The sequence below is a fragment of the Oryzias latipes genome, chromosome 17 (genome assembly GCF_053564925.1).
Source record: "Oryzias latipes strain Hd-rR chromosome 17, Olatipes_Hd-rR_3.1".
Classification (NCBI taxonomy): Eukaryota; Metazoa; Chordata; class Actinopteri; order Beloniformes; family Adrianichthyidae; genus Oryzias; species Oryzias latipes.
In genome coordinates, this window is record NC_136253.1 from 32,397,115 (window position 1) to 32,421,011 (window position 23,897).

The following is a 23,897-nucleotide window of genomic DNA, read 5'->3' on the forward strand; positions in this document are numbered from 1 at the left end:
TATGTCATTTATCTTAAGTGGATGGTTGTCAATTAAGAAAATTCAGAAAAAAGATAATGAAAAATCTTGTTTTCAGTCAAATCAACTTTTATTGTTTTCACAGTTATTGAAGCTTCTCACAAGGGAAAAAAAATAAATTATTGTCACGTTAGTTAAAAGTAACATGTTTACAATGCTGTAGCTTAACTAACACAGGTTGGTCTATTTATGATTTAACACAAAGAGGGATTTCTTAGGTTTCTAAAGACAAAAAGTAAACATTTACACCTCAATTACCCCAATGCATTTATTAAATCTGTTTATAGTTGATCTACATAAAGAAAAAGTTCTTCCGTTTTCATTTCTTCTCCTCAGCTCTCTGTCTGCGGATCAGATCGGAGTAAATACCTCCTTTGCTCAGCAGTTCCAGGTGTGTTCCGGCCTGAAAGAAAATTAAAAAATAGTTTGTGGATAAGATGAAAAATTGAAGCTAAAAAGAAAATTTAACAGTGCTCAGCTGATTATCACAAAGGCCATGCATGTTACTGATGAAGCAACAGCAATACAAGGTGGAATTAAAATTGGCTGAACAGTCCAGTAAACCAATGCTAGTTGGATATTTTTTAATGTCTTATTCTAATAAGTTTTAAATTACTCATAAATGTTATTTTATCTTAAATTTCACCTTTAACTAGAATAATCCTCAGGAACCTGATAAATAATAATAGTAGTTATACTTGCATTCAATGTAACAATCCAACCTCAGTCTTGGGGAAGTTGCAGCTAAAAAACTGTCTGATGTGCAAACATTTTTGATAACTTTCATCAGTCTGTTCCTCAAAAACAAACCTCCTAAACCAGGGGTGGGCAATTATTTTAACTCACGGGCCACTTTGGTTTCTAAAATTCGATAGAAGGGCTGGACCACAAGCAGATGTGTGCAGTGAGAATGATATAACATGGAATGTAGATGAAAACTTTTGGATTGAAAATTATATTCTACAACAGAATATTCTAGAGTTATTAGTTTAAAACCTTTGTTCCTATTTTCTATTTTTTATTGTGAAGCCCTTTGGTATCTTCAAGGAGTTGTAAAGTGCTGTGTGAATAAAGTTTCATTCATTTATGGCGCTTTTAATAAAATAAATAACACTATTTATGAAATAAAACAATAACCAAATAACACTCTATGATTTTCAAAGACAAAAATTCAGGAAAAATATACTGATACATAAAAAAAACATTAAACAATAAATAGTGGATCCTCTCCCGTCATAATCCTAATAAAGACTTTGAGCGCTGAGGCTCAGCAGTTTGCATAGCTGTTCTGTGTCCTGCACGTCTGTTTCTCATCCAGTAACAATGAAAAAAGCTAATGTCTCTGTCTTCTGCTGCAGCTACGCATATCTGTGTTACCTTTTCACCAGTACAGAGTTCCCTCGTTTATTGCAGGAGTTCTAAAAATAACAGTGATCGGTGAAATCCACGGAGTCTGATTACAGACGTTTATGGCATCAAAACTCCTCACTGCTAATTACACTTTTCTCACACAGACATGAACATTTTCACCCTTGTCTTTTGTTTAAATTCTCAAACTTTCATAGAAATTAGGTCCAGGATCATAGAATGAAAACAAAGATGAGATCATCAAAGATTTCTGATCTGAAGAGCTCCGCCTTTCTGTACAGGAGACTGAGGAGATTGAATGACAAGGTCTCCAGCCAATCAGGACACAGAACAGGGTGCACTGTTTAAAAAACGCAGCATGATCGCTCTAAAAAAAATGAGCTAAACCGGGAAAGATGAACTGCGACGTAGAAAGGGAAGACTGTCTTCTGTTCTGTTTGACAGAGACTTTTAGAGGGTTTCAGATTGGAGCACAGACTGCAGAAGGGGGGACTAAAATGTCAGTTCTTGATCGTGTGGCCAGATTAAAAAAACAAAACAAAAAACATGGGTCTCTGATATTGTTCAGTGGGCCGGACCAAACATTGAGGCGGGCCGGATCCAGCCCGCGGGCCGCGGTTTGCCCACCCCTGTCCTAAACTGTTGATTTCTCAGATTAAGGGCACAGTGAATAAGTGTCTGATGTCTGAATTTCAGATGTGCCCTCCAATATACTTATACCTCCAAACAAACGCTCCCAAAATATACAGTGCGACCTCTTGTGGCCCTGTCCAAGCAGAGCGTAGTGAAATACGTTTTTTTCAAATTTCCGACAACATTGAATTTGGATTTAGCCTTAATTGGCAAAGTTACTATGGCAACCATTTGCAGGATTCAAATTAGAATACATTTCCCTTCTGGTCTGATGTATTTGGATTTTGGAGTCTTTGTTTTTGTTCAGAGGAATGCAATTCTTAAAATGATCTAAAATATGTCATTCTGAGTTCTTGAGTCATAAAGATGCTGCATAGCAACAACAGCAACTTAGACGAGCCTTTGAAGTCCAGCTGCTCTGATGAACAGAAGCCCACAATAAAAGGAACCTTAATCCGAAAAGACTTACTCTAAGTCTTAGAGTCTATGCACTGCTGTAGTAGACAGAAGGCTAATTTACTTATTTGGCATAATTATCCCTCACCTCCACAATGCGTCCATTACTCATAACACAGATAAGGTCAGCCCGCTGGATTGTGCTCAGTCTGTGGGCAATAATTAGCACGGTGCGACCTCTTGTGGCCCTGTCCAGAGCCTCCTGCACCACTCTCTCTGACTCTGCATCCAGAGCGCTGGTGGCTTCATCCAGTACCAGGATGCTGGGGTTTTTGATCAACGCGCGGGCGATGGCGATGCGTTGTTTCTGCCCACCCGATAGCGTAGCGCCTCTCTCACCTGACGACAGAAACCCGGAGCTTAGACTTGACAGTGATCGCATAAGCGTGTGAGATTGATTCCCATCACGTACCAACCAGGGTGTTGAAGCCTTCTGGGAAACTTGTAATGAAGCCGTATGCGTTGGCTTGCTTTGATGCTTCAATGACTTCAGCATCGGTGGCTTCTGGCTTCCCGAAACGAATGTTTTCCATGATGGACGATCCAAACAAAACTGGTTCCTACGGGAAAAAAGTGCAGTGAATAAAGAAAATGGGAAACCAATCAACTTAAAAACATTTGTTATGAAAAAAAGTGGGTGCCAGCATTTACCTGATTGATAAATCCAATGACTTGCCCTCTGAGCCAAGACAGGTCGAGAGTTCGAATATCGAGGCCATCCAGCATGATTACACCACTGGATGGGTCATAAAAGCGCTCCAGCAGGGCTGCTACTGTAGACTTTCCTAAAAAACATGATATTTTTAAGGTTAATTGCTTCTATGTTTATATGTCAGACATTAAAAATTCTAATAATAAAAATTCACCTCCTCCAGATTCTCCAACGATAGCGATGGTCTTAGATGGTGGCAGCATCAGGTTAAACTTCTTTAAGACTTCATGTCCAGGTCTTGTTGGATAACTTTCAATACACACACAACAGGTAAACATTTCATATAAGTTAATGCATTTAAATATCTTGATTCCATTATCTAAGATGATTCTAACCTGAATGAAATGTTCATAAAGTCCACCCTTCCCATCAGAGAATGATGTGGGATGCGTCCTCCCCCACAGAGGGGGATGGAGGGCTGCAGAGAAAGGTATTCAAATACCCGGGCCCCAGAGCTTATTCCTCTCACCATCTGCAATTAATAAGAAAATTATAATAATAAATATTGGTTTTTATTAAAGTCTACATGGGATGAACTACTACTCACCTGTCCAAAAAGGATGGAGATGCTTGCCAAAGACCTGTGCAGAAAGAGAATGCATGCAATAGTGAAAACACTTTCTTTACCAAACTAAACACCCACTGCAATCATCTTTTGATCTATCTTCAAAGTGTTCCCAGTGGCTTTTTAGTTGTGATTGTGCTGTTTTTAGCCAAAATCGTCTTCTTTTCCTTTCAGCTTCTCCCTTCAGGAGTTGCCAGAGCGAATCAGCTTCCTCCATCTAACCCTTTCCTCTGCATGCTCTCCTCTAAAACCAGCTACCGTCATGTCTTTGTTCACTCACTCACTTATCTTTATCCTAGAAACGTCTAACATGTACTCTTTCCTGATCCTATCCGTCCCGGTCGCTCCCAAAGGGAGCCCTTAGCATCTCCATCTCCAAGTGTCGTTTTCTAGGACATAGTTTCTGCAGAGCAGCAGTAGTTGATTAGAAATTCACAATTTGAATAAAGAAATACTCAGGAATGATATTTCTTGCTTAATTCTCTTTATCTGTGTCCTCTATCATCAGAAAAATGCCACAAGAACATGTAGAAAAAAAAACATTACCAAGGATTTCATAATTCGATTTTTGTGTTACCTCTGAACTGTCTGAGATGCAACCAAGAAGGACATCAGGTCTCCAGGAGACAGTTCGTTGTTAGAAATTAAAGTCCCTCCAGCAAAAATAGTTCCAAGGACAATGCCTGTATCCGCGGCACAAAAAGCGTCAGCATCACAGGGATTCTTCTTCATCATCTTTTAGCAGCAAACTCACAGTTTAGAGCCACGTTGGACAGTCCTTGGAAGATGGCGATACCGTTTCCAAGATTTTCATTCATTTCACAGGATTTGTCAACTTCGTATGCGTATAATCTGAGGAAACAAACATGGATATTCCAACGTAAAATCTACCATGAGTGCAAAACTTTGACACTAAAATGCAGCTGCCTTACTGGAGCTCCCGTTCCTCCATTGCAAAAGCTTTCACAGTCCGAACATTACCCAGTGCCTCATCTGCTACTCCTGTTGCTTTGGCCACCTACATTTTCAACATTAAACACCTTGATCATTTTACCAAGCTAATATTGAGGATCATAACACAAGCATTTGATTCTTTAGATTTATGATCATGTAATCTATTAGGACAATGGAATAAATTCCTACCTGCTCTTGAGCCAAACGTGAAAGTTTGCGCAGGAATGAGCCGATGAGAGCTCCTGCTCCCACGAGGCACGGGAGCACGACCACCGTCAGGCCGGTGAGTTTGGGGGAAATGACATAAAGAGACACAAAACATCCAACTGTCTGTGTGACGCTCCGCAGACCCTGAAAATATGCAAAGAAGATCCGATTTTAAACAGAAAAACAAAGTCGCCAAACCAGGCTTGAGACCATAGCTAAGAAAAAATATAGAAATATGATTGTTGATCAAAATGTACATTTACAAAACATAAAGAAACTGTAATGTATATCTGCAAATACTGTGGGAGTGCACTTGGGTTGGTGGGGAAAAAAAAGATTTAAATGGAACCAAATGAGTGTTCATACATGACAGACGTGTGTTTAACGTTTCCATGTGTGCTTGTTTTTATGGCTGTGACCAAATGGGAGGGCTGTGTTCTTCTTGGGCTGCATTTGTTGGCTGCTGAGGTCACAGCGCCGCGACAAGTGCTGTCCAAATTCAACGACACCGTCAAATGCGGCCAACGAATACGGCCTTCTTTTTCCCGACTTCAAGGATTGGTCTGGTGTGTCCTGTACTGTGCTGTACATATCCCAAGATGCATTGCAGCCAAACACAGCGATTTTCTGACAACAATGCAGACTGTGAAGCGGGACCCGAAGTTGGAAATACTTACACCTTTTTTATGTAAATTAAATTAAGGCTGGACTCGTCCATTAAGATCCGGCCTACCCGCTCGACAAAAGACGAGGCCAACGACGACCAGAAAGGCCGTGGCCTTAGGAGGACGCAGTCCTTGAATTTGGACACACCTATATATTTATCTATAGGTGGAGTTATCTGAACCTAAAACTGTTCCTCATTAGAGAGGGAACAGGGTTATAATAGATGGTGGGTGCACAGGCAAACATGGGGTGAGAATTTACAAGGATTTTACTTCTTTTCACTCCCTTTCAGATATTTCTTGTTTATTTATCTATTTATTTTTATCCTGTCCTATTTTTCCTTCAAGGCATATGTCCGAAATAAAAGATTATCATATCATACCTGAGAAATGACCAGTTTAAAGGATGACTTAAACTCCTGGATGTCAGCTGTCAATCGATTTACCAGCTGACCGGTTTTATTGGCATCAAAAAAGGCGACGTCTTGCCTGATGAAAGAAAGTATGAACAAAGAATATTGATATAAAGAAAAATGGATTCAACGTGAAACCATCTTTTGAATATAAATAAAGTGTCTTCCAAGTCAACATTGCTGCGTATTTACCTGAGTAAAGATGCAAACAGAGTCTTCCTCATGTCTGCTGCCACTCTCTCCCCGACCCTTGAAAGCAGGATTATGTAGCCACTTGTTAGCAAGCCCTGCATAAGGAAGACGGGGAATGGACTCAGCATTAAACCATTAGACTACTACGTTTTTGCATGCACTTGCCGAGACAAATTAAAGAAAAACTAAAACTGTTTTTAAAGACTAAGTTGATCCAGAACACTTTTTTTTTCCAGTTAATAGTACATTAAGCATAGTTTTTTGTACAGTTAAGTTTCTTATTATTAGACGATCTATTACCTGTTTTAATTAAAACAATACACAGATGTGCAAATATCATTCCTTAGAATGCATTTCAAATGTTTTACTCTCATGTCTTGTATGTTGCCTTAAACTTCCTTACTTTTTTAAATGCCTAATTTCCAAATCCTGTCCTATGAAAACAGTTTTAGAATTACTAAAAAATAATTAGGATTACCTAGGTACTTACTTGGATACCATACATTCCAAGTAATTTCAGGGCAGGCCCTCTCATTTCCCCTATATAATTGCCTGTATTGTCCCTGAGGTGGCGTGCAACCACATTGACCAGATGCCCAAGCATCAGCGGGATTTGAATGTTCAAAATGGCTGCACCGAAGGCGAGCTGAAACGAGAGACATCGTCATTTCAATTCCAGTGTATTACTGTTGTATAATGAAACTGGTAAAACTCACCACAACTGCACAGGTGAGCGCAAACAGTTGAGGTTTGACAAACTCCCACAGGATGTGCCATTTGAACTCAGGCAGTGAGTCTTTGGTCACCACTTCTATTGGAGTGTTGTTGTTCACATCTTCCTGACAGTGAGCTACGTGGCAAAATAAGCGTGATGAGACAGTTAAAAAAGCTGGTCCGAGGAGGAATTTCAAACCCCGGGGTGTGATGGCGCCCTTTGGAGAGCGTCGTATGCTCCTCTGAGTTAGACTCCAAAAGCGACTGACGGCGCTCCCCAGCTGCTGTGAGGAGCTCCGTGCACAAGTCACTGAAGAAATCCGCCTGGACAACAGGAATAAACAGGAAAACTGACATAAGAAGAGCAGAACCTAAAAGGTTAAAACAAGTTAATGAACTGGGAAATTTGTAAAAACAATAAAACAAAGCATTGTTTTACTAAAAAACTCTGAGATTTTTAGTGAGTCTCTGAGAAAATTCAGTGGTTAAAGCATCACAGTGTCACCAGAAATCCAAATATCCAAACATAAAATTGAAAAGTGACGAGCAAATTAAAGCCTACAATTGATGAATGTAAAAAAAGTTAAAGCAGTCAAAATTTCAGTCAGTATTTTAAATTATTATCAAACTTCAAAGGAAACAAAACTATGTCCCCTTTTTTAAATTTCATTTTCCTTGAGTTCTTAATGTTGACAAAAGGAAACAACAAAAACAGTGACTGCCAGTCAAAACGACAAAACCTGCAACTGACTTTTGTGTGTGACAATAGCAATGTAATGCATCAATAGTAACACTGTGCTGGGATTGTGATGTCTCAATTATCCAGGTGATATGGGACTGGAAAGGGTTTCCATAGTGTCTCGTGTTTTTTACCATTTGTTCATTTATCCAAGTGAAAACTATGTCAAGTTGATTTTTCGTTTCTTAACTGACAGAAGTTTTGTATATGTTTAGACTTAAAGTTGATTTGATAAAAAGAATAAAAAACACTGAGGTGTCTTTTCATTGTTCTGCATGTCTTGTGTTTTTTTTTTTTTTTTTTTTTTTTTATGGTGTCGACATTTAAACTTAGTCTGTAAAAAATAAAACGTTATTCTATAGGACCAATCAGAGGAGCCATAGGCTGAAGGTTGGTTATTGCCTTGAACTCTGAGTTCCCACAGAGCTCAAGTAAAGGTCATTTTATGCCTAAATGATTACTATTTTTCTGGGAAAACTTCATGAAAAAAGAGATTAAAAAAAACTTAAATTTAGGATAATATTGGTTTTCTCTATTTGCACTCCTACTTTTAAATAAAGACAAGGTGAAGGTCGTTTCTACATGAACGTTACCGTAATCGTAGTTCATTGGATGGATGAATGTTTTCTAATCTTCTTTTCTTGTGATTATTTTTTAGGTCTGAGTAAAAACAAAGTAATAAAGTGTTGTTCTGTCCCAAATGTGCAGCTTTAACAACAGACCCAGATCTGCTGTCGTGATCCGGAGCAGCCACCGCTAACCTACCGTGACAGCTTCCACTGGACTCCTGCTTTATACGGCACAGAAAAGACCTGTGACCGCAATGGTGAACATATCCCAGGTCTACTACAGCAAATGAGTTGCATCATGTTTGAAGCGTGTTTGATCAAAGACAGATGATTGCTTTGAAAAGCTGTTAGGTTTAACAGTAATCCGGCAAGACCCTGTAGGCAGCCATATTGACACTCAGCATGTGAGTATTTGTGGAATTAGAAAAAAAAATCTTGTGAATTTATTTATATTTTATTTTTTGACTAAGGTGGATTGTGGTTTTATTTTTTAATTTTCAAAGGAAAAAGCAAAATAAATAAATAAATAAATTGTTTTAAACTACAAACGGAAATGGCGTAGGCTAAACGGAAGTGACGACAATTCTGTTTTTGTTGACATTTATTTGAGAAAGACAAAAACAGCGGGCACTCTTGTAGGCTGTTGAATAATTTTTTTGAGATGTCAGTGAACATATCTCAAGATATCTCAACTCGGTTTATTTAATCCTCAGCCTAGTTCGGTGATAAATAAGCGGGAACAGGGGGTGGAATTAAAGCGACCGGGAATGGACTCGGGAACAAAACAAACTGTGTCACCCGGACCACACTAGGGCTGAATCATTCACATGCTACCTGGCTACGTCTTTTGTCCCTTTTCACGTCTAACTCAAAGTCAATTAATAATTTAGTCGTTTTTGCTGCTTTTTTTGTGTTAACTCGACTCGGTATTATCCATGTCATTGCTGCGAGGGGTTACACAGTTTGTTTGTGCGACAAGCGAGTTAGCAAGCTAACGTTACAGTAGCTGTCCTTTGAACAGCTTTACCGGTTTCACGGCGGCTACATAATGGAACCGAGGTCCTGAGCCTGAGACCACTTTGTTTGTAAAAGCTTTAGCTCATCAATTTGGACCGACTGGAGAATGTGAAGCACCATGGCCCATTTTGAAACCTACCAAGAATATCACAGGATCGAAGACTTCGAGGAAGATTCCCCGGCTGGAGAAGAAGATTTATTAGTTCACGTCCCTGAAAGTCTAAAAGGTAAACAAACCTCTAACATTACTGCTTGTTCGGTACAAAAATAGATTCAACTTAAGGTTGGTAAAAGCCCTGGAAGTGAAACCAGATCAAAAGCGCGATTTTTAGAGATAATTTGTATTAAAGCTATCCTTTTTATTAAAGATGCTGTTTCTGTGTTTTGTTTTTCTGACAGACTCATGGCACCATATCAAGAACCTGGATAACTTCTTCACAAGGATATCCTTTCAAAATGTCTTGTTGCTATAAACTAGAGCAAGTCAGCGGTTAAAAATATGACATTTCACAATGTTTACCAGGAGTTTGTTACGAAACAACTTGCCTCAGGGTACCGATCTGAAAATTCTTTTTGCAACCAGTCCTACCAGGACTGTGATTCCTTGACAGGGAATTAGAAAAGGTCAACCACAGAACAAGCTCATAAAAGTGTTTTTTATGCTTTGGTGTGTTTTTTCCTCTGCCTGATTGATTTTTTTATCTTGTTTTTTTTTTATGCTTTTATGACACACTCTAATGAAAATTATGTTTTTTCTGATGATGGTGGACATATATAAAGAAAATCAGGTTTTAAATTGTATTTCTGTATTCAAATCTTCTGAATCAGGAGCAGATGCAAAGCACCATTTTTAAAAAAAAACCAAAAGGTCGTATATGTTTTTATAGAAAATATGCTGGGCAGACCACAAGTTCTCTGCTCCGCTCCATTCTGATGGATCCACTCGCAGAGAAACAAATCCACGAACGCCTTTGTTTTCCTCGTTGGCGCTGGCATCTGGCTCAAAACTGTACAGCTGGATAGCTCCAACATTGCTCACAGTTTTTTGCTTCACCTGTAATGTTAGGTTGAAGGAGAGGGTGTAAACAGATGCCAGGTGAATTTCTAACTCCTGCCGCTCTGCAGAAACTATGTCCTAGAAAATGACAGGTTGTTGGTTTTGGCTAAAATCTAAATAATTATAATTAAAAGACCACTGGGAACATTTTGAAAATGGATTAATAGATGATCGAGGTGGGTCTTTAACAACCGGACACTGAGCAAAGAAGATTTGGTAGTAAGCCAAACTGTAATGTATTTGGCATTGTAAGCAAAGTTGGTGTTTCATATGTGTGTGTCTATTGTTTTACTTTCCTTAACCACCTTGTCCACATTTATCATTTTCATCAAAAGAATGGATTTGCTTGTATGATGTTATCAGAGTTTTTTGAACTCATGTAAGTATTTGTTTATTTGGAATCCTTCAGGTTGCATCGTTAGATACAGAGACAAACGTACTAAGGCTTTTTATATATTTATGCTAATATCTCAGTGACCTCCAGCAAAAGCAATCCTTAAAATTATTACAGAAAATCATCTATTTCCAATCATAAAAAAATTCAGAATGTGCCCTTTTGATGTACTTTAAAGTGTTATTAATGCTTCTTTGTGATCATTTGCTCACTGACCAGCTTTGGTTTCAGTTGAGGTGTTTTTCATCTTTTGACCTGAGTTTGGTAATATTATCAGACCCGGATGATATCTCTGGAGAAGTTATGTCTTGACCATTCGAATTCAATATGTGCCAATTACAGCAAAATTAATAATTCCACTCTCTGAAATCAAAAAGAGAAACGTTTTTTGGGGGCGGAACAGTAAATTCTGCAACTAACTCCTTTTAAAAACCTGTCAAGAATAGCCAGACGTCATTTAACCCTCCTCCTTTGTAGGTTGTGCATGCTTTCCTAAATCTGATCTCGTCTCTCTGAGTTCTGTCCCGCCTGTCCAATTAGCCGTTAAGCCTGGCCTCTGCAGTTCCTGGTTTCTTTGGCTCGGTTTGACCCGCACACTGCAGATGACTTGACAATGTCAGCAGAAACAAGCCAGATGACATTTCACTGTAAAAGTTTTTAATATGCCTGTGGATATAAAACAAGAAACCAGTTGGGGGCTCTGATGGCAGCTGGTGCGGTGATACTTTTGCTGTTTGCAGACCATTGTTGGGGGGAGTGCAGTGACTTTGTGATGTCCTTCTATCAACTGTTAATTCATTTGTTTGTTTGTTTTAAACAATCTTTTCCTTACAGTCAGTTTCTGTTTGTTGTGACGTTCACCACCTTCCTGGTCAACTGCGTGGAATACGACATCCTTTTTGCCAACCGAGCGGTCAACCACACCGGGCCGGGCCACAGCCCTTTGGATCGGAACAAAGTCACGCTTCCAGATGCCATTCTACCCAGCCAGCAGTGCACTCAAAGGTATGGAATTCTGTATGCTGCACACTAACCCGGTTGTTTGGTATTGTTGTCATGGTGACTAATTACAATTCATTACTGATTTGTAGCCAATTTATCTGAAACACATCTTCATTTTTCTGTATAAATATTATATAACAAATCTTACGAATAGTAAAACTGTAACGAATTTCCTTGCAAAACAAACAAAATGGGTGAAAAAATGGTTTTAAAAATTAGATATTTTCCTAAAAACAACAAGACCCACATTCAACATGTTGACCTCATTTTAATTTGTATTTGTTTGTGTTTCAATTAATTTTTCTTGCGGAGGGTATTCATTTAACATTAATAATATATGTAGAAATGTAAAGTATTAGAATATTGATTTCAGATGCAGCAATATCGATTGTGGTTTAACATTAGACCTGCAGTTTAGCTCAGGCGGTAGAGCAGGTCGTCCAATATATTCTACTAAAATATATATTATTATTAATATTATTATTATTAGGGGTCTCTTTCTTTTTGTGAAATGTTATATTTAAGTTTTGACTCAAAAACCTCCTAAAGCTCTCAGCCCAGCGCTGGAAGGCCCTTAGAGAACAGGGCAATGTAACCGATAGCTCTGGTGTTGTGCTACAGGACATGATGGTGACATACTTAGTAGCTCATGACACCTTCATAAATTTGCTGTAACCCCCCCCCCCCCCCTTTCTCTTCCATGTGGAAAACCCTGTTGTCACTTTTCTTCTTTTTAACAACATGCCGCCTCGACGCGACTTGTTTTCTGCAGCTTGGCTCACAGACTTTTTGTGAATCTGATATGTGACGCAGAAGTTGTTTATACGAAAGTTAATGACGTGCGACAGCTTGTGATTCCAAGTAGGGAACAGCTTGTGCTACAGTTAGAAAAAAAAAAAAAACACACACACACATATATATATATCTATAAATATCTCCAGTCTGATATTTATAGCAATTTTACATCTTATTTATAAACTAACTCTTAAATTTAGCTTGTTTGTAATTGAAATTGTAGAATATTGCCCACTTTTCACTTGCAATTGTAATAAATTGTAAATGAAATATATCAAAACAAAACATGTGTTTATAAGTGAATTTTTTATTTATTACATTCAGGATACAAGACGACAGTTGGATCATATTCCTTCTCATCATGGCAGCAATCTTCTGGGTCTATCGGCTTGTTAAAGTCTTTTGCAATCTTTTGAGCTACTGGGAAATCCGGCAGTTCTACATCAAAGCTCTGAAGATCCGAATGGTAATTATTATTGGCAGATTTCCTCTGAACAATGTTTGATATTTTTTAAATAGTGTGTGAAGAATTTGAGTCGTGGTATCATGCTTTTTTTTTTTGCTCTTGTGTATTCCAGGACGAACTATGCAACTTCACCTGGCAGGAGGTTCAGGGCCGAATCATCAGCCTGCAGAAAGAACAGCAAATGTGCATTCATAAGAAAGAACTGACAGAACTGGATATTTATCACCGCATCTTGCGTTTTAAGAATTACATGGTGGCCATGATAAACAAATCAGTGCTGCCGGTTCATTTACAGCTCCCCCTGCTGGGTAACGTAGTCTTTCTAACCCAGGGCCTCAAGTACAACTTTGAGCTCATTCTTTTCTGGGGGCCTGGCTCCCTCTTTCAAAATAAATGGAACTTGCACCCCAAGTACAAGCGCAGCGGGAACCGCCTGGAGCTGGCCCAGCAGCTGAGCAGGGTCATCCTGCTGATGGGTCTGGCCAATTTACTGCTGTGTCCTTTCATCCTGGTGTGGCAGGTGCTCTACGCTTTCTTCAGCTACACCGAGGTGATCCGCAGAGAACCTGGAAGTCTGGGGGCCCGCCGCTGGTCCCTGTATGGTCGTTTGTACCTGCGGCACTTCAACGAGCTGAACCATGAGCTCCACGGACGATTGGGGCGTGGCTACAAACCCACTTCCAAATACATGAACTCTTTTACATCACCGCTACTGACTGTGATCGCTAAGAACGTCGCCTTCTTCTCAGGATCGGTATTAGCAGTTCTCATTGCACTGACTGTTTATGACGAGGACGTTCTGACAGTGCAGCACATCCTGACCGCTATCACTGTGCTGGGGGTGGTCATCACCATCACCAGGTGAGCTGGGACAAACACCTAAAAGCCACACTTACGCAATAATTCTTAAGAAGAAAGAATTTCAGCTTTATATGTGCAAAAATCTCTGGTTTGATGTGAATCTTGGCTACTATCTGACACTTTCTGCTTTCGTCACTAGATCTTTCATCCCAGACGAGCATTTGGTTTGGTGTCCGGAGCAGCTGCTGCAGTGCGTGCTGGCACATATTCACTACATGCCCGACCACTGGAGAGGCAACGCTCACACAAGCGAGACCCGGGACGAGGTGGCACAGCTGTTTCAGTACAAAGCGGTGAGGAGAACACCAAAGTCCCGCCCCCAGCATCTTTACTTCAATTTTTAAAGGGTCTTTTGGTTATGATGATGCTGTTTTTAGTCAAAATTTAAAATGCACTGTGTCGAGGGCAAAGTTTCTGCAGAGATGCAGTAGTTCATTCACCTCTGAGTTGCTTGGCAGGGAGCTTGTGCCCCGCCCAGCACATTTTCTACATCACAAATACAATTTTCTTAATAAATGTCCATTAACATCAGAAAAATGCAGCAAAAACATGTGAAGAACACCCAAAAACGTCATTTTTATCAGAATGGGTCTTTAAATAATTGATAAAATGATGCATTTAAAGAATTGTTCTTAATAATTGGGAGATCAAACTCTTCTGTCCATTGTTTCTTTGTATTGTTGAGAGTGAAACAGATGCTTTTCTTGTGTTGTCATCAGGTGTTTATCCTGGAGGAGTTGCTGAGCCCCATTGTTACTCCCTTTATTCTCATTTTCCTCCTGAGGAACAAGTCTCTGGAAATCATTGACTTCTTCAGGAACTTCACTGTGGAAGTGGTCGGAGTTGGCGACATCTGTTCTTTTGCACAGATGGACATCCGACGCCACGGAAACCCTGCGGTAAGACTTCTTTCGGGATTAGAGGCGATCTGCTTAGCATCTCCCCGAAACATCATTAGTGCGGCTCTTTAATAGGACTCGCGTCTCGTTTCCGATTTGTGGCATCTTTGCGGTCTGTGTTTGCAGTGGATGTCGGAGGGTCAGACGGAGGCCTCCATGTACCAGCAGGCGGAGAACGGCAAAACGGAGTTGTCCCTCATGCACTTCACCATAAAGAACCCACGCTGGCAGCCGCCCCAGGAGAGCTCGGTGTTCATAAGCCACCTGAAGGAGAAGGTGCAGCACGACGCGCAGGGGGGTCCCTCCACACAGCTGCTCCTCTCAGAGGCTCCTCTCTGCACCTCGCTGCAGTCCAACGAGTCGGGGACCGGGGTGAGAAACTCGACACCCATGCTGGCTTCACTTTGGTTATGCATTTGTAGAATCAAGTGATGTAAAAATAGCACCTAGAAACTGTGAGGTAAAGTGGTCCCTTAATTATTTTGGGGATTCGTCCCATGGAAATCCTGCGATAGGGGAAGTCAGCTTTTTAGGATTCTAGATGTTTTATGGCTGTTTAACTCCTCATTACATACTTCATACTCTTCTCACAGACAGAACATTTTCAGTCTTGTCTCTCTTGTTTAAACTCCCAAAGATCAAACCTTCATAGAATAACAAGTCCAGTTTTATAGAATGAAGATCTGACTGATCAAAGATTTATGTTTAGGTGTTTATTTTTGTTTTAGACACAGCGCAAGATAGATAGATAGATAGATAGATAGATAGATAGATAGATAGATAGATAGATAGATAGATAGATAGATAGATAGATAGACAGACAACTTTATTTATCCATTTGTGAGGTTCCCGCATGGAAATTGACATCTCCATCGCATACAGCACTGGTTGACATACATATAGGAAAAAGGAAAAAGCAGCACAGTGACTAGAAAAATCAGAAAGATTAGAACAGTAAGAAACAATTTAAATATCTGCAAATGCAGAACACTGTGCTGTGAAAAAGCATGCAAGATCGCTCTGAAAAAATTTGCAAAACAGCAAAAGGTGAACTGCGATAAAGCGAGGGAACACTGGACATGCTTCACCGTTTGCTGTCTTGATTCTTTTCCTTTTTATATAGTTTATTGTGTTCTGTACCCCGATTGGCTGTTGAGCATTGTCAATCAATCTACTCCATGCGGCCTCTCCTGTACAGAATGTTCATTTAGCCAAATTGGCAGAAAATGTCAATCCTGAGCAGATCTATTTCATTCTGTTTCATTCTGTAACGCTGGACTTATTTTTCTACAAAGGTTTGAACTTGAGAGTTTAAACAAGACAGAAAAGTGTGAAAATGTTTATGTCCGTCTGAGAAAAGTGTAAAAAGTGTTGTGAGGAGTTTTACAGCCTTACATCTAGAATTATTGTAAAAAAAAATATTACGGATTTTGCCTATGGTAGGTTATTTTTTTAACTTAACTTCCGCCATAAATGTTGCTGTAATCATGTAATCCTTATATTATATTTAAATTAAACCAGATCCTCTCATCAGGTTACATTTTGGATTAGAAATGAAATTTGTCAGTTTTCTAAAGTGTACCGTCATGTCCAGCCCGATAATCTTCTAGCCAGTGTCCTGGCTCACCCCATCCTAACTGCATCTGGGCTACAAGCGCGGGACCACCGCTTCATCCGACCAAGCACCGCTGCATCTGCTGCAGCCAGTGTCCTGGCCTCCTTATCCACCTCCCAGCTCCCACAAGGCAGTCGAGGGCGCCCCCACGGCCTCCTGCCCTCCTCCCTGCACCCCGAGGCCACCATGTATCACAGTGACCGCACTGCTGTTGACAGGTATTTCGGGATAATAAAACATTGCAGGTTTGAGGTTTCATTTTGCAGCTCTCGTCAGCTTTATAATTCTGTTGCAGTTTGTCCAACAGTGACTCTCATATCCGGAGCAACGCCCTGCACTCAGAGTTTGCGTCTGCAGAGATGAGCCTCCATGCCATCTATATGCACGAGGTCAGTTCCTCAACACAAACTGAATCATGTTGGATGTGTGCACAAGTCCTCTTGTCATGACTGACTAAAGCACCTTCACTTGCTACTAACAATTAGGTTTAAAGAAAGAAAAACCTGAATTCCTTTGCGTCAGATAATAGAGAGTCTGTTATACACAATGCTAGTAGTGGCATTCCGGCGGTCTAGAGGTCCGTTTATCTGCTCACTGACAGTTGTTTGTCTTTCCAGCTCCACCAGCAGAGTTCCTACCCACAGAGGACATCGGGTCACTGGCAGAATCCCGTACCAATGAGAGATCTGCACACAAACACCAGTAAATGGAAATATTGATCTTCCCTTATCTCAGGGTTTACAGTTAAGCTTTTACACATGTGTGAGATAATCAGTGGTTCTCAGCGGGAGCTGTGTTTTCTGGAGATCTCCAGATGGAACAAACAGACAAGACGAGAACTTAATTGGTGTACAGGGTTTGGGTTTTTAGTCACAACATCACTCCAATGTTTATTTTGCATGGATAGTCTTAGCAACTGTACATAGAAGGATAAAGCCGGATGTTGCATCATGAAGCGTCGCCTACAACAGAAGCGGTCAACGCAAAATGCGTCCTTGACACAAAATCGTTATATATATTACTACTCTCTGATCTAATCATAGTTTCTGTATTGTACAGAAAATCGGGGAAAGTATAAATCTACTCTGTATAGACAGTACTACAAAAAAGGCTATCAGGACAATTCCCTGTGCTAATTACTGTAAACACACCCATCCACTATTTGTCAAATCTAAAATACTGAAATTATCTGACTTCATTGCATTCAAGATGGTTTCCGAGACCCCAACTTCATTAGCATGATCCAAAGTTTCCTTAAAAACCCATTATATACAATAACTTGGTACATTTTCTGCCCTGTAGTTCACTATTATTCCACTAGGGGCTGTAGAAGGGCTTTTCATGCTCATTACAAAAATAGCTGCTTCTGCGAAATCTCAAAAAAACTTTTAACAGGAAAAGTTTAACTAATTTTCAAAATGCTATGGTGAGAATACGGTAAATTCCGGGCTATATAGCGCACCTGATAACAAGACGCACCCTTTACATTTTTCAAGGAGTAACTATTTTATACACACACAAACCACACTGTAATGGCTGCATGTACCCATGTTTAAACTTATTGTTTGAATATATTGCAGCGTATGTTTGGTACGTCTCCAACAGTCTCAGAGAGAGAGACGCAACTGCTAATTACATATTCTCCTTGCCAGTATTATAGCCTAATTATTTGAACACATCCACACAACCCAACAGCATGGACGTCACTTCTGCCCACAGCCACCTCAGTCATGGTGAGGAACTTTACACCCACGATTCCCCACTTCCCATGAGTCCTAGGTGCTGAAGGCGGGGCTAACCCCCGGGTCGCCACACTATGTTGTAAATTAATTGATGTGAATACGCCTAAACCGTGCGCGTGTGTAAGAAGGAGGAGGGAGTGCGTGCGTGCGTGCAGCGGAAGGAAGGGAGAGCGTGCGTGCAGCGAGTGAGAGCAAGAGCAGCGAAAGTGTGTTGGGGGTGTGTGTTTATGTTTGTGATACAGCGTGAAAGAGAACTGTAATTAAAAAAAAAGGTTCCCCCAGTAGAAGATAAATGATTCTTTATTAACCCACTCTGGAGGCTCTGGGGGTCCAAACTAGAGGTAAGATCGGGCCTAAAAAATCCAGCCCGACCCGACACAGGCCAGCGGGCATTAAATCCGAACCCGGTCCGAACCCGACCAACTAACTTGATTTGCAGGCCCGAGCCCAAAGCAAACCCGAAATTTCAATTTATCCCATAGTATTTTGGGCAGAAAAAAAACGCCAGATTTCTTAAAGGTAAAATAATCTACATATTTTTATAATCATGAAGGTTATTTTCTTTCGAACAGAGAGTGGTCGCTGCAGCCGTGCGCGTAGTCAAGCTGGCTGTTGTGGCATAGAGTTCCACTGGAAGCGCTGCGCATAGGTTCCTTCCTGCATAATAAATGCATTTGCACAACGAAATAACGCTGGAACACAGAAAGAGGCCAGACAGAGAGAGTGAAAGAGAGATCATGATGCGCATTCGCTCCGCACGCGGAGAAATACTGCAGCCGCGGTGGTGCGTGTTTGCCTTTTTAGTTCCCCTGTTTTAATTTTATCCTTGACTTCTTGCTGCTCCATACCGAACCGACCCGAACGTTCTGACTCGGGCTCGGGCTTAAGATCTTACCTCTAGTCCAAACAGGGAACTGAACAACTGAAGGAAGATCCGCCTTCGGCGTAGAGGAAAGAAGGAAAAAAGTTATCGCAGGAAAGGTTCAACACTTGATATATTTACAAAGAAAGACGGTACACAGAAATAGTTTTTAAAGTTGTAATAATATACCAGAGCTTTTCTTTCCAAACAGTGCCTGTGACACGGCAGCAAAATGGTAGTAACAGGGCTGGTTAAAAAAACATACCGGTAAAAGTCACTGAGAGCAGCAGCGACTTATAAGTCGCTTGTGCTGGAAGTTTTATTCCACAACGATGACACACCGTAACACACCGCTGACAGGGTTGGTTTAAAAACATGAACGTAAAAGTCACTGAGAGCTTTCTTCATCTTCCTCCTGTGCACTGAAACCATGGAAGTCTTCCTCCTCAGTGTCGGATTGGAATAGCGTCAGATATTCTTCGCCACTCACTCTCTCAGTCTCTCCTTCGTAGTAGTTGTCAGTGTCACTCTGAGGTAAATTCTCTCCTGAGCTTGCGCTGTCCTGTCCGTCAGCAGCAGACTGGCTTTTCCAAACCCGTTGGTGATGGTGGATTTTTTCACACTGCTTTTAAGATTGCTTTTAACTTGAAAGCTGCTTCATATTATAGTGGCGGTCACGCGCACGTTGGGTCTAACAGCAGCAAGGGATTGTGGGATACAGCCAAAATAGGGCTGAGCATGGGTGTTTCTTTTTGTTGCACCATGACTGAGGGGTCTAAGAGCAGAAGTGACCTCAAAATAAATGGGCTTGATGACAGAATTGGAAGTATACAGTCAGCTTTTCTCATAGACACCTCCTGAGACTGTTCAGTGTCAAGAGGTGCACGGTTCACGGATAATTTGCCATTACCTTCAGTTATATGGGTGACAGCTCGGATGACAAATAGCTTGAATCGTCTACTGTCCTTATTGAATTTCCTGTGAGTATTTGTTCGTGTTCGTCATTCTGAAAGCGGGAATTTAAATTAAACTTCCATTCCCTTTGTCTCACTCTGTCTCTATCTGCTCTAGCGCCCCTAGCGGCCGTTAGAAAAAATGTATAATTTAGCCGCATCATTGAACAAGCCGCAGGGTTGAAAGTGTTTGACAAAAGTAGTGGCTTATAATCTGGAAATTACGGTAATTAATTTATTGTGTTGATAATTCTTTAATATCTATTTACCTATTAGATTCTATGACTTTGTGTTTTTTATGATTCGTGTTGACTATTGTTGTAATATTGGGCTATATAAATAAACTACAATGTATTATAGGCTGCAGTTACACAATGTGTAAAAATGTGTGGATCAAATTTAAGACGGTTGGTAAACAGAATGTGTTTTTCCTGAAAACTCATGTTTTCATCTTAAACTAACACTGTTGCAATCAAAAACTTAACCCAACAGATCATAACTGATGCTTTCTATATCTCATAAAATAATGATATTGCAATTTTTTGTTGGGATTTCACCAAATGCAGGGCAGGCCAGCATATTTTCTATATCACAAATAAACCTTTTCTCAAAGTGCATTTTTTCATCTCTTCCTGGTTCGATTTGAATAAATAAATACTCAGAAATGCAGTTTTAAGTTTAGTTTTCTTTATATACATATGTCCTTCATCATCATCAGATAGATACCATAGCAACATGCCAAAAACACAATTATCACAAACGTGGGTCCTTAAATAAGCTGCACCTTCTTCCTTTTCAATCATCTTTTTTTTTTCTTAAGTTCTGTCAAATGGGGACATTTTTTCTTCCTGCTATTTTCCTAAACTGAGTAACTATTGTTATCAGTAAGTAAATTCGATTTTTTTATCTATTGTCGTTTTTATGTTTGAAATAAACAATCAAACCTAGACTCCTGCCCCCCCATTAAAGAACCGAGTGTTTAAGTACAGATCATTTACAGAAGACATTAGTCAGCATGTTCTCAGCTAAAAGAAATAAATAGTAACAGAGGGAGACTATCTAGGGGCCTCAAAACATCAAAAAAGGATCCACTGACTTTTCCCGTCTTTGTTTTATCCAGGTTTCCACGCTCACGGTGGCCACGTTTCTAACCTTTCCACATCGAGCCCGGCTCCTTTAGGAGGATGGGCAGAGGTAGAAGAGGAAAATCTAGAAGATCAGGAGATCAACCTTGGATCTACTCCAACACACGGCACAGGAAGTAGTTGTTGACGTGCCTTTTTTCATGAGGTATGCTCCTGCGGGGAAGCCGTGCAGCATCCCCGCTCCGTGTTTCTTCATCCTGTGACATTTGGAAAAGATCTTTCACCACACAAGGACGCATTACCTATCAACCTTTTTTTGTTTTGTTTTGTTTCATTTAGCATTGTGGCCTTAGATGACCTCAACATGGATGTTTAAAACATCACTAGTGTTTGTTTGTTTGTGTGTGAGGGAGTCACTGACGACTAAACCACTGACTCGGCATCTCCACGCCTCATCCCGTCACATCGTCGCATCAGGGAACGACGATGGCATCAGGGAAACCATTTGTCTTCCAACTATTTTCCTCGTGACTTTGTACCTAGTGTGCATACAGAGCTAGTGTGGTTTTTATAGGAACTTTGTGCGACAGATAAAGACTCACAACTTTCCAGAACATTTTCCAGAAATCTGTGGGGACAGACTCTTCTATGTCTGGCAAAAGGTCATTTTTTTTAAATAGTGGATCTAATCTTAAAAAAAAATACATTCACGATCTGATAAAAAACGTATAATAGCCGCAACACTGCAACATGTGCTTGTAAAGAAATCCCTGTCTTTATAGAAAGATTTCTAGTGGTAAACACATCCTGATGCTGCTATTCATAGGCAGAGCTCATTAACCCAGATATGGTTAATACATCGACAGCTGATCTGTTTTCTACGGTGGCCCTGAAGTGCAAATTACACCAGTATAACACTCAAACGTATCTTAACGACAATGTTTTTGTTTTGTTAGTTTTTTTTGGAATGACGTTATTTGTTCTTTTTGATTTCTAAAATGTTCTTTTTATTATTTGTTTGATTTAACACAATCTTTATTCTGTTTTTCACATTGAGTAATTTGCACTTCAGGGCCACCGTAGTTTTCTCGCACATAAGTCTAAAAAACATTTGCAATAGCCTATGTCTATGAAGACTCTCATTTATGAAGGTTGATTCCATCACAGAAGTAGGTTTAAGGGCTGTCATCTGGACTGGCTTTTTAAAGTTGACGACGAAGAATTGGATGAGATCAGAATTCACAAAGCCTTTTGGATAAGAGGTGAAACGTCTTCAACTTTAAAAACCAATTCCAGATGACAGCCTTTAAACCCCCAAATTTGGATTTAGAAATAATTCAAATTTCGAAAAAGTTAGAAATTAGCTTCATGGCTTAGTAGCCATACAGCTAATTTTCTAAGTCCATGTTATAGCATTTGCAGTAAAACAGTTTAGTTTAAATGAAACTAGATCCGTAAAATCGTAACATGCAGTCCAGCAAATGATTTAAGCATTCATTTTGGAATTTGTATTATTAATTATTATTAACACCTAAAACTAAATTGCATCATTCTTTTTAATCACATTGTATGCTTTAAAAAAACACATATATAATATAATTTAACCAGAAATGGTGTGTTTATTACTGTTGCATCTTTTGGGACGAAATTCCTGTTTTCAAAGTAAGAGCATGAAAAAGATAGAACAATTTATTTACTTAATGAATATTTATTATCTGTTTTTCCCCAAATTTCAAATTGCAAAAGATGTATATGTACTATTTATTTGACAGAAACATATTTTTTTTTTAGTTACCAGACAGTCACGTAACACAGCTTGTAATCCAAAAAAAAAAAAAAGTTTAAATTCGTTGAAAACAATTCCTTTACACTTTTATATTTCTGGGAAAAAAAAGAAACTAAGGCTAGAGCTGCTTATTGTGTACAAAATACTATTTTCTACTAACTCTAGATTTATTTAAAACTTAAAGCAAAACCATCCTGCTACTACAAGACCTCATAAGCTACACCGGCAGTGTTTACAATTTATTTCACTTTTTTTCTGTTTTTTTTGTTGCATGTGTCAGGTAAAGGTGTGAAAACTCAGACCTGACCTGGGTGTGTGCATGTGCATAAATACAGTTTGCATCTGTGACCTCCTTCCTAACATTATTTTCATGTAAAAGACAAAAAAAAAAAACCTCAAACATATCTTGAGAAGTTCACCGTTGTCACTCAGAGGGGTTCACAGTGTTAAACACTCACAGTGTAATAGTAGCTTGTGGGTTTTGATGGCGAAGACCAACCCACGCCCTGCCCGTTTTGCAGCTAGCCCAGCTTCAGTAGATGCTAATTAGCTGGATTGAATCAGCCCAGTTTCTGACCGACTGAACACACCTGATCCAGGTGAGCAGCAATCAGTGAAGCAAGGTTAGCTGCAGGGGAACAGGGTTGGGGAACCCCTGGCGTAGAGACGCTGGAACTCACTCGGCGTAGTTTTATTTTGTAAGTCTCTACATTTACTTCCCCTGTGTACGTTTTGATGTCTTTTGATTACAAGCAGTGCCTTAGTATTAGTTTTTGCTCATTTTCAAGCTATTTTATTTAAGCAATAAACAAATGTCCCATATGTGTATATTTGTTTCCCTCTCATATATATTTAGCAGAAGAAAGTATTTTCAGAAGGAGGTATTATAAAGCGTGGTGGACGTGACCTGTAACACGGAAGGTGGCGTTCAGATCAAGTGTTAGTCTTTTTGAAACCTGACTGCTTTTCTTCTTCTGATGGCGTCTTGGATTGTACAGTCATCAATACCCCCCCCCCCCCTCCCAAAAAGGCGCGAGTCTGCCTGGTCATCACGGCCAAAGCGGTCACTTGTTATCCACTACACCAGTCCGAGCATCATGGAGACTGGAACCTGGTGCTACGTCTTTTGGACAGTTTTTTCTGCTGCACCTTTGTGTT

General features: G+C 39.9%; 2 protein-coding genes across 5 annotated transcripts; one reads left to right on the top strand and one right to left on the bottom strand.

Annotated features, from left to right (window-relative positions):
* Window positions 1-66: 66 nt before the first annotated feature.
* Window positions 67-8,618, bottom strand: abcb8 (ATP-binding cassette, sub-family B (MDR/TAP), member 8). The gene is made up of 16 exons (XM_004079398.5): window positions 8,402-8,618; window positions 6,900-7,221; window positions 6,674-6,829; window positions 6,184-6,278; window positions 5,962-6,067; window positions 4,896-5,057; window positions 4,685-4,770; window positions 4,507-4,604; window positions 4,330-4,435; window positions 3,735-3,768; window positions 3,523-3,659; window positions 3,342-3,436; window positions 3,127-3,260; window positions 2,888-3,035; window positions 2,564-2,814; window positions 67-421 (listed from the first exon to the last, which is right to left on the bottom strand). Exons 1-16 carry the CDS (start codon window positions 8,503-8,505, stop codon window positions 338-340), a joined length of 2,118 nt encoding a protein of 705 aa, XP_004079446.1. The 5' UTR covers window positions 8,506-8,618; the 3' UTR covers window positions 67-337.
* A 162-nt stretch (window positions 8,619-8,780) lies between these two features.
* On the top strand, window positions 8,781-23,567 carry atg9b (autophagy related 9B). 4 transcript variants are annotated; one of them, XM_023964920.2, is made up of 14 exons: window positions 8,781-9,449; window positions 9,622-9,665; window positions 10,594-10,658; window positions 11,508-11,678; window positions 12,795-12,936; window positions 13,049-13,797; window positions 13,937-14,090; window positions 14,517-14,696; window positions 14,823-15,068; window positions 16,291-16,529; window positions 16,607-16,700; window positions 16,929-17,013; window positions 20,989-21,158; window positions 21,293-23,567. In XM_023964920.2, the coding sequence occupies exons 1-13, from the start codon at window positions 9,341-9,343 to the stop codon at window positions 21,138-21,140; spliced, it is 2,430 nt and encodes an 809-aa protein (XP_023820688.1). In that variant the 5' UTR covers window positions 8,781-9,340; the 3' UTR covers window positions 21,141-21,158; window positions 21,293-23,567. The 4 variants fall into 4 exon arrangements, with proteins under 4 accessions (XP_023820688.1, XP_078790224.1, XP_023820687.1 ...); XM_078934098.1 differs by having other exon boundaries at window positions 16,619-16,700; window positions 21,293-21,561; XM_023964919.2 differs by having other exon boundaries at window positions 20,989-22,657.
* The last annotated feature ends 330 nt before the right edge of the window (window positions 23,568-23,897 follow it).